Source organism: Sceloporus occidentalis, unplaced genomic scaffold, assembly GCF_023333645.1.
Source record: "Sceloporus occidentalis isolate IW3139 unplaced genomic scaffold, rSceOcc1.0.p SCAF_11, whole genome shotgun sequence".
Taxonomy (NCBI): Eukaryota; Metazoa; Chordata; class Lepidosauria; order Squamata; family Phrynosomatidae; genus Sceloporus; species Sceloporus occidentalis.
Window position 1 is genome coordinate 11,612,660 of NW_028316991.1, and position 11,182 is coordinate 11,623,841.

An 11,182-nucleotide genomic window follows, 5' to 3' on the forward strand; every position below is an offset into this window, starting at 1 on the left:
GCTATTCAATTACATTGCTTGTTTGGTGTATGGAACTGTAACAATATGGAATTTGGTTAAAGTGACAGATTTGCTGTAGAATTGATTAGTTTAGTAAATTTGAGACATAACAAAAAATCTAATATAAGATCTAAAAAGCTTCTAGGTTATCTTATTGGGTGAACTCTTTAAAAATCTATTAAAAAATAAAACATGTTCTTTGAAAGGCTTAACTTTTTTCTGAATTAGCAGCATCGCTTACAAGCGGTTTTATAAAAACGGCATTTGGGTCTATTGTTGGGTATTTCCCAATGTCTGGAAGAGTTAAAAGGAACGTGTAATGCTTTAACAAATCCCATCAATTCCACACACAGCGTTTTCCTTTCTGAAAAGTTATTTCATTTTGAGGGCCAGGTTGGTACAACTGAAACTTTGATACATACCCTGAGGGTACATGCGTTGCTTGGCTGCCTCCTTGCAAAAAAAGTATTTGGCCGGTTCCCACACACAGCTGCCTAATTCGGCATGCCATTGTAAGAAGCGTTGCTAATTTTACCTAATTAACAAATAATAGCTGTGACCTATCTTGTTTTACGGCTCCCAAGAAACATAGTGTACCACTTCATTGTGCAACCATTTCAAGTTTGTCTACCATTCAGAAAAGGATTCCCCTATCATCTTGTCTGCAGGGATCCATTATGCGCAGGACACCTACTGTCTTGAGTAGTTATTAGAATTATTGGATGTTTCTCTTCAAGAGAAACAGTAGGTGGCATCCCTGAGCCAGCAGGGAGATATCATCTTCTTAATTGGATTCTCTCGCACCAACTAACCTCAGTATTTTGAATTTTTCTGCAGCTTGAATATTATTGTGTGGATTTTTTCTGTGATATATTACCCGCTAGCTTGTTTTGGGCAACATGGGGAATTTGTCCAGAATGTTTTAGTGTTCAGCTGTTTCATGGGATTCCCAAGTCCTTGGGCCTTCAGTAAGTGCTACATTTCCCGTATTGGAATCTGGCCGGCTCAAAGTGATTATGTCATCCGTAGCTTTTTATAAACTGTCTGTGAAGTGTTATGTCAGACTTCTGAAACCATGCCTACAGGGTGAGTGGAATCAATTCAACATGGTGTGTAGAGAACTTTATGGTTGTATTTAGGGTAGAATAAATACCAGTTGGGTTGAAAAGTGGACATTCAAAAAAAAAAAAAAGGATTCCAAAAGAAAAGAGGATAATGTACAGAAAATAAAAGAGAAATCCAATGATGTATTGTTATTTATAGATTCATGGAATACTAAACAAGTATAAAGATGGTTGGCTGGATGGACATGTAGATGGATGGCTGTCAACAAAAGTCCAAAGCGAAATATTGATGTTTTGTTGACCTCTGTCAAAAAGAATAATTATTTCTTGGAAATCCATCAGGTTAACATATAGATAGCCATGTGCCTCTAGTTACAGAATCACTTGAATTCCCTAAACATGCCTATCACACAGTGTTTTGGCACTCCAAGATAAAGGGTGGCTTTCTCTCCCAAACATTAGTTAACATCATAACAGCAAATATATAGGGACTCAACCCTGCAGAACACTGCAGGAACTTTGCTGTGTGACTCTACCAGTTGCTTAGTTGTCACCAAGTTTCACCCTCTTATAGCTACACACAAAAGCAGCATTTGGATGGTGATACACATATTTACAAAATATCTAGAATTAAATGCGAACGTTTATTGGTTCCGTAAAATACACTTTTGGTTTTTCATCAGAAAAACCATAAAACAAAAGAATATAAGTGAAATATTTATTTGCACTGACCATAAAACCACAGCCCAGACCATATGCTACATGCCTTTGGGTATAAAGATAAGTGCTGCAATAAAGCTGAGCGTAGAAAAAACCTGCTGTTCTTTTGTAGATACCATTCCTTTAAGTGTCATGGAACTACAATCCTAGTTGTAGACGCATACGTTTTCTTAATTATGAGGACTGTGCATCATGAAATAATGCAGACTTATTTCGATAGAAAATTATTGACAGAGGAAACTACCATCTGACTCTTCTTTCATAGAAATCAGTTTTTGCCTGACAGTTACATTACATTATGCTTTATAAATAAAAGATAATAATAATTACATATAGTTATAAAGCATCAGCAGATTCCGTAGCACAATTGCGAAGTGAAAATATTTAACAAAGACAACTTAAAATAAAAAAAAACATTCATACAGGAGAGGAGGATCCTGCATTGATGAGCTTGCAATCTATTGAGTGATTGAAGGGGAAGACTGCTTGGGTGAAGGTGACTTGATGGTGGCGTGCAGGATCTGAAAAAATATTTTCCTGTGTATTCTTTTGAGTGCTAACCATATATGTTTTATAGTATTTACAAAGTGCTTGGAGGCACTTTTTGGGGGCTTTAGCACCATTATAGTGTTTGCTTGGTGTGTTTAACCATTGAGCTGCTGAGTGCATTTCTGATCTTTGACATTGTTTGCTGGGCTGCACCAGATAATGAGGTTAACAAGGCCCAGTTGACACAATTAGATCATAGCCAGAGTTCCCAAACCCAGTGGAGTCGCCACTAGAGAAATAGCACCTTCACCGGTATAATACATACAGGGGTCTGGCAAGCAGGGTGGAACCGTGACAGGACCCCTTCTTAAAGAGCGACCTCAGGGCACAGCCAATAGTGCAGTTACTTGTTTTGAAAAGACAAAACAAAACAAAAATACACTAGGAATCAGCATTCTCCTCTCAGCATTCATTTGTACAACTGTAAATCATGTTTCCTAACTATAGACCCATTGGAGGTAACGGTACAATTCAGAGGCAGATCACAGGTCTGGCACCCAGATTGCACACATAGGACCTGCCTAACACCCAGATAGAATGCATTTTTGTCCCCAAACATCATGTCTGTGCCACCTTTGCCCCAAGCAGCCTCTCTGTGCCATGCTTGCCCCCCCCCCCACTTTCACATCCATGCTATAATACACAAACACATGAATTCACTCATTTATACTCATGAATAGTCTGTGTATGGTGATTCACCAGAGCTTGAAATCATACATTTCTCAAGACGTGCAATTGGCGCATGTTTTTATCTCTTACCAGAGACCAGTGTAGTATCAACAAGGGATTCTGGAGAAGAGTTAGGTGTATGTATACTAGTATACCCTTCAGAATTGTTATATTTTTAGAATCTTACTAGATGGGTTACACACATTATAACCCTTGAAAGCAAAACAAACATGCTTAACTCTGTAAATAAACATTAAAACAAACATCAGCAGAGTATGTGTACTACATTGGCTGTAAAGCGCTTCTGCTGTAACATGATTGAATGTGGTAATGAGGTCTGCTTGCTGTGTGTTTAAAACAGTTAGCAAATGTTTATTGGATTGGTGTCCTCGAAGTTGAATTGCTAATGTGTAACTATAGCTTGAAATCTTAGCATGTAATTTTAATTGTCAGCATGAGGTCAAGTTAATCAACCCCTTGAGGATGCTTAGGTCATAATCAGATACAAATTGCCAATAAAGTGTTATAAAAAGTTCCCAAATTCATAATCAATTATTGGTGACTCATTTGATCTGCCAGCATTAACCAGTGTGCCAAGGCACAATCTACCGGCCCAAACTGACTGAACAACCATGAATTACTTTGCAACTATGTATTTCTCTACTGCAAGAAAAGAGGGGACCCCCAGAGCTGCAGCATTCTAGAGGACTGCATTGGGAGGGTCCCACAGGACTCGCCAAGAAAGTTGCGGACGCAGGCGGTCTTGCTGGGGTTGCAGGCAGGAGCGGGCAGTCAGGCACTGTACCTGCGGGTCCCGGTAATTCCGCGCAGTCCCGCAAGGCTGCCTTCTCACTTCTCCCTTACAGTGTCTCCTCTCTTGCTCCACCCAAGAACAAAACGGGGTCACGTGATGTGACGTCACTTCCCGTGACTCCGCCTTGTTCCTGGGCGGCGCAAGAGAAGAGATGCTGTGAGGGAGCAACTCGAGGGCAGCCTTGCGGCACTGTGCGGGAAATCTGCAGTTCAGGTAAGGAGGTGGGCTTAATTGGTCACAAATGTGGCGGGAGCGGAACACCCACATTGCGGGAGCCGGCGAGATTGGTAAAAAAAAATAATCAGCGGGAGCGGGCAGGAGTGGGATTTAAAAAAGCAGGCCCGCGCAGGGCTCTACAGCATACCATCCTCTCTGCTCTGTTATTGACACCTGTTTTTTTAAGCTTGAAGCTACCTATGGCATGCATAGATCAACTGAAAAATCTGCCAACTATGCATTTGCATTGAAGGTATAGATCAAATTGCGCATGTAAACCCTAAATTGCAGGCATAGATGACTAGTCATACACCCCAAAGAACCCCGATTGCATCCGCATGAGTTACCTCTTTATCCATCTTCTCTCCTTACCCTCTCACCCTTTCATTTCATTATTTCTTCCCCCTTCTCATTATCTTTTTCTCTATCTCATTCAAAATCTCTTTTCCCATCTCTCATCTTTGACATTCCCTCTACTCTTTGTATCTCCTATTTCCATTTACTTTACCTCACCCTTTTCCCTATCTATCGCGTTTACCTCTATCTTATTTCTTTCTTTTTTATGCCTCCCCTTTGTCTCTCCCCATTTCATATTTCTCAGTATCTTCCCCTGCTCTCTCCACATCTCCCACTCCCTTGCCATTGTGTAGGGGTAACAGCAGCTCAGTCACGAAGAGGGTCTGCAATTTTAGCAAAATTTGCCATTTTCCTCAATTCGTACAAATCTCAGAAAACGAGGACGGACTCCCAAGGAAACAAATACAAAGCAAAGAGCTCCAAATTTTCATTTGAATTACATTGGTTCTTTCGGGCTCACGTCCTCTCTGAATGTCTCTCCTTCTCCACCAACCACTTCCATACCCCTGTCTCTGTGCAACTCCGCTTCTTATCTTTCTTCATCTGCTGCTTCAAAGTCTTCATTCTTTGTCTGCTTCTCAGAGAACAGGAAACGATCTCCAATGAACTTCCGCAAAAGGGCGGAGCCTTCAGGCACATCCTCTTTCCATTCCACCAATCGGGGGGGGGGGGGCTTTGGGTTGTATTGGCTTGGAAGCTCTGTCATTTTGCAGACGTTTATCAGAGTTCATGTCCTGTTGTCCACAGAACAGCAGTCCAAGAAGTCGTCTTCTGAATGTGGAGTTGCAGAGCACGGAGACATGGACATGGAAGCTGTCAGGGGAAAAGGTAAGGTGATATCCAGAGAGCGAATTATAATGAATTTTGTTCTCAAATGTAGAAAGCCCCCCGATTTTACTGTCCAAAAACAGACCAAATAAATTCAGACTACAAAAATTACACTATTAACCAGAATGGAGAACAAACTAGAAGTTTTCTTGAACATTTATTATTGGTCAGCTCCAGAGACGGATATTGGGTTAGGTTTTCGAATAATGAGTTTCACTGTACATTGCTGGCATGAAAAGACGCCTTATTTCTTCTGCCATTCTTCTTTTTCTTTTCTTTCACGGATAACTTCTTTCAGGTAGGGTTCAAGGTAATGGACATCCTAGTAAAAAGAACATTTCGAATTAGTGCTTAGAGGCAATAGTAAACTAATTACCGTATTTGCTCGATTATAAGACGACCCCCCAAAATCTGAATATTAATTTAGGAAAAAAAGGAAAAGCCTGAATATAAGACGACCCTATAGGAAAAAAGTTACCAGTAAATGTTAATTCATCTAAACTATATTTTTTAATAAAAGCTATGATTGAGAAAAATATTTTTTTGTTTTTATTTCCTTGTATTTTCCAACCTGCCCCCCAGTTACGCACATCTGCCCCCAGGCTTGCCACTCCAATATGGCACTGTGGCCCATGATATGCCTTTTAACCCTCTATATGGCACTGTGGCCCATGATATGCCTTTTAACCCCCTATGTGCCATTCTGCCTCCAGAAATGCCTTATACCCCTATATGCCACTCTGGCATTTAGGGGGTTAATAGGGACATTATGGGGCAGAGTGGCATATAGGGAGGTATAAGGCATTTCAGGAGGCAGAGTGGCGTTCAGGGGGTTAAAAGGCATTTCATAGAGCACTCTGCCTCCAGAAATGCCCTATGCCCCCATTTAACACTCCCCCCCCCCCCCACACACACACTTACCGGTGCTTCCAATTTCCTGCTGTATACCGGGGCAGCAGTCTTCCTTCTGTCTCCCCCCCATTTAACACTCCCCCCCACCCCACACACACTTACCGGTGCTTCCAATTTCCTGCTGTATACCCGGGCAGCAGTCTTCCTTACCCTGCAGCCGGAAGGAGGTGTGGCTAGCACCGGGGGTTGTCAGCGTCATCGCGCAGACCTTCCCCGGCTGTCAGAGATCAGAGTTCCCCGCACCGGGAACTCTGAAAGCCGGGGAAGGACTGCGCGATGGACGCAGACAACCCCGGGTGCTAGCCACACCTCCATCCGGCTGCAGCGGAAGTTGTCTACGCGGATCGAGTGGACGTCAACCCGCTGCCCCGGTATACAGCAGGAAATTGGAAGCACCGGTAAGTGTGTGTGGGGTGGGGGGATCTGGATCTTAGTCTCATAGTCAGACCTCTATTTGAGGTCTGATTATAAGACGACCCCGATTAGAAGACGAGGGGTATTTTTCAGAGCATTTGCTCTGAAAAAAACCTCGTCTTATAATCGAGCAAATCCGGTACTTTGAAATCAACTCCCCCAGTCTCTACATGATTACACAGCCAATAACATAAGACACAGCAGTCTGCAAGAATCGTGCATTAGTTTTTCAACTAGCAGAGTATTTGGTAGGACTTTATATTTAACGCAAGGATGATCTTCAGACATTTGCCTGTAAATAATCAGTAGGGCTTACTTATAAAATGTTTCTGCTAGAATGTTTTTAGAACTTTCCAGCAAAATCACCTTTTTTTGATCCCACATTGGTCATACTTCATGTTTCTAGAATGCGTAACATACCTCTTCATATTTTGTCCACTGTTGTTTTGGTAGGTTTTGCTGTCTAAGGCTAAGATCAAGAGCCCTCTTAATGCGAAACATTCTGTCATTATAAAGATTTTCTGGAAGTCTCCGTATTGCTTCTTTTACATCATCATCTTCAAAGATTGTGTCATCTCTCATTAAACCTATGTGTAAAAAGAAGGTATAAAGTGATTATATATATAAAAAAAATCTGAGCGATACAGTTATAGTCTTGATTTTGGCCAAGATAAGTACTGGCAGCAAGTAACTGATGGGATCAGTTACTTCATCTCCATCTGGAATACTGCAAGAAAGCAGTATTTTACTTCTAGCCACAAATTAAGCTAATTACCGTATTTGCTCGATTATAAGACAAGGTTTTTTTCAGAGCAAATGCTCTGAAAGATACCCCTCGTCTTATAATCGGAGTCGTCTTATAATCAGACGTCAAATAGGTCTGACTGTGAGACGACTAAGATCCAGATCCCCCACAGCTGCAGGGGACCTGGATCCTCCTGTCTCCCCCCCGTCCCACTTACCGGTACTTCTGAGTCCCCGGTGTGTAGCTAGGGCAGCGTGTAGATGTCCCCCCGGTGCGGGGAACTCTGATCTCTGACAGTCGGGGAAGGTCTGCGCGATGGAGGCAGACAACCCCCGCTGCTAGCCACACCTCCTTCCGGCTGCAGCATAAATGCGTGGGATCTACACGCTGCCCCGGCTACATGACAGGGAAGTCAGAAGCACCGGTAAGTTGGGGGGGGGGGCGCAGGGGAGTGTTAAATGGGGGGCATAAGGCATTTCTGGAGGCAGAGTGCTCTGTGAAACGCCTTTTAACCCCCTTAATGCCACTCTGCCTACAGAAATGCATTTTAACCCTCTATACGCCACTCCGCCTCCTGAATGCCTTAAACCCTCCTATATGCCACTCTTCCCCATAATATGCCTTTTAACCCTCTAAATGCCAGAGTGGCATATAGGGGTATAAGGCATTTCTGGAGGCAGAGTGGCACATAGGGGGTCAAAAGGCATATCATGGGGCACAGTGGCATTTAGAGGGTTAAAAGACATCATGGGGCACAGTGGCATATAGGGGGTATAAGGCATTTCTGGGGAAGATGTGCATAACTGGGGGGCAGGTTGGAAAACAGAAGGAAATAAAAACAAATATTTTTCTCAATCATAGCTTTTATTAAAAAAAAAAAAAAAAATAGTTTAGATGAATTAACATTTACTGGTAAAAAATGTTTCCTTTAGGGTCGTCTTATATTCAGGCTTTTTCTTTTTTTTCCTAAATTAATATTCAGATTTGGGGGGTCATCTTATAATCAGGGTCGTCTTATAATTGAGCAAATACAGTATTGACGCTGAGCACACAAACAAGATGTCTAGCATGTAGGGGAAAGACATTTTTTTTCTCCAGTTTATCCTTAATTTCCACCAAACATTTTCCTCATCAAAAAACACACATCTGAAGAAATCAACCCTATTTATGACAGCAACACAGGTACTTGACAAGCAATACAATGTCAATGTTAGTTTGCGGATACAAACATTCAATGAAACGATTAAAAAAAGTTGTTTTTCAGGTTTCCCCAAATATAATTTTATTTTTTTTTGTTTATTATATTTTAATAAAATAATAAGCTGAAAAGGAAAACAACGGCCATCAAATGCACTTTAACTTTTGTAGCATCACCCGTCCACGGAGTAGTTTAATGTACATGCTTCTTTAGTGGAGGTATGATGGACAGAATGCTAACTGGAAACAGAGTAGGGATCTGGTCCCCTGAACTTGATTGGTTTACTTGTTAAAAACCAGGAGGGGATTCATCCATAATGGTTAGTCAGCAGCAAGAAAGTTAGAACACAACTACTGGTAGTTCCTAAGCCATATAGCATTGCGACAGATGTTTTGGTACGCTAGCTATTTTAACCTTACCAAGTTTATTGAATCCTGCAGCACCGTAGTACCACTTGCGCAGGCTGTCCAGAAAACGCCCAGATGCTGCAACTAAAAAAAAAAATATACAAAATAATGAGCGTCAGAACGTTGAGAAATTGTTCCAAGTTTCTCTTAATGCATTGCCTTTGTTTACCCGAACACAAGAGAAGCCTTTTCAAAGCAAATGCTTTGAAAAATACCCCTCATCTTATATTCGGGGTCGTCTTATAACCCGACCTCAAATAGAAGTCGGACTATAAGACCAAGATCCAGTTCCTCCGCAGCGCTGCAAGGGACCTGGATCCTCCTCTCTGTCAGCCCGGTGGACATCTGCGTGATGCACATAGACAACCTCTGCTGCTTCCCGTCACTTCCGCCGGGGGCTTCTATGACAGAGCCCCGGCATGACGTGACCTTCCAGTGCTCAATCATAGAAGCCTCAGCAGCAGCAGAGGTTGCTTACATGCATAGCTCAGACGTCCACTTGCTGCCCCCACTAGACACCAGGGTCACCCAGTAGGTGTGTTGTAGGCAATGATAATAAAGCACCGCTCGCAGTGGGAAGAAGAAATTTTATTGTAATCAGCTTTAGTATTAAAGAACAAGAATCATAAAAATAAAAAAATCAGCCCTGAAAACACATTATTAGGAGCAGTTATTTAGACTAAAGAGCTTTCTACACCTCAAACTGCATCAACTTTACCTACATACAAGACACATTGTGTATGATATATATATATATATATATATATATATATATACACACAATAATGTATAATACAATAGCCCTTCAGATCTGACAGTATAACATTGAAATCAAACCAATGACAGGAAGGTGGTACCCGAGGACTTCAGCTTCTCCGGGATGGCAATGGTTAATGACAAAATGTTTATGTCTTCATTTTACTCAACATTATAACATTAAATTGGTAAACCACTACAGACAGGACACAGCAACAAGCGGCCTGCATGTCACAGCACAGGCTGGGTCACATAGAGGGCATGGCGGATAGCCTGGCTCCCAGGCTCACAAATACAAGGGAGACAGATGAGCCGCGTTACCGAAAGCAGCAATATCGTGACCATCGAACATTAAAGCCTCATCTTCAAACACAAGCCACATACAAAGCGTAACCGCTAACCCAGTCCTTACCCGGTGCCCGAGCCGCCATAGCTGCGAAACCACTGCAGGAACAACGTCTTGACGTACTTTAACACGCGAGTCGTTATACGTAACCAGGGCGGAAGTAGATGGAACTAGTAGCGGAAACGGAGACATGTTTTTGGTGGGCAATGTAGGTGCCACATTCAAGCTCAGCTCAGGGAAGTCTGGTCACAAAAAACCAATGCTATTTGGTATTTGTTTTATTATTAAAATAACGTTTTGGAAAATATTTCAGGCCATTTCATAGTGAATGTAATTCATGTAACGATCAGTGTCTTTTCAAACACATTTGATTTGGTTTTTAGAAGTTATAGTCTTCTATGAACAAGAATGCTTTATTTAAAATCCTGTCCGTATTGTGCACTTCCTGTGGTGAAACTTACATGTAATTGACACTATTCTGTGATAATTACCAATGCAATAGTATTATTTTTTTTAAAACCACACCTAACTTACTATGCAGTCTTTTTATCTAGTATGCGTCTTGCATTTTAGCGTTTGCCTTAAACTCTTCATTTATTCTTTTCGTTCCGGTGATTGGCAAGCTTTCACATGTTTAAATATTATTATCACTTCCTCTGAATACACTCTGCATCCGCATTACCAATTATCTCTTATAATCCAGTATACCGTATATAGGCCAATCCCAAATATTATATTTACTCAGCGGTTAGTTAGCTGTAACAATCAATCTATGAAACTACAATTCCCATAATCCTACACGGGTTTACAAACAAGCTACATGTAGCTGTCAATCTATGGAACTACAATTCCTATAATGCTCAGTGTCCCACAGGGTCTAACCGGGTTTAGAAACAAGCTAACTGTAGCTATCAATCTATGGAACTACAATTCCCATAATGCCCAGTATCCTACAGGGTCTACCTGGGTTTAGAAACAAGCTAGTAGGCACAACAACGACAGGTGGCCCCATGTGAAGCCGTGTGCAAAGGAGTGAAAGTATACTTTGATGCGACTATTTGTATATCCATCATATTTATTATCTAATTTACACTCTACTATATTTTATTACAGAACCATTTATCTACAAAATAATCAAATTTCATTTTACCAGCTGAAGCTCATTAAAAATGTAATCTCGATAAGCA

At 41.5% G+C, this 11,182-nt stretch overlaps 1 protein-coding gene across 1 annotated transcript; it reads right to left on the bottom strand.

Annotated features, from left to right (window-relative positions):
- Positions 1 to 5,461: 5,461 nt before the first annotated feature.
- Positions 5,462 to 10,080, bottom strand: LOC149305573 (cytochrome b-c1 complex subunit 7-like). The gene is made up of 4 exons (XM_089477458.1): positions 10,062 to 10,080; positions 8,906 to 8,977; positions 6,964 to 7,130; positions 5,462 to 5,539 (listed from the first exon to the last, which is right to left on the bottom strand). Exons 1-4 carry the CDS (start codon positions 10,078 to 10,080, stop codon positions 5,462 to 5,464), a joined length of 336 nt encoding a protein of 111 aa, XP_089333584.1.
- Positions 10,081 to 11,182: the final 1,102 nt, after the last annotated feature.

Excerpts from the sequence above, each read along its gene's own strand:
- LOC149305573 (XM_089477458.1), bottom strand. Across the intron at positions 7,131-8,905 it reads TGCAGGATTCAATAAACTTG|GTTTAATGAGAGATGACACA; the intron begins GTAAGGTTAAAA and ends TTTTACACATAG. Across the intron at positions 5,540-6,963 it reads AGTGGACAAAATATGAAGAG|GATGTCCATTACCTTGAACC; the intron begins GTATGTTACGCA and ends TCTTTTTACTAG.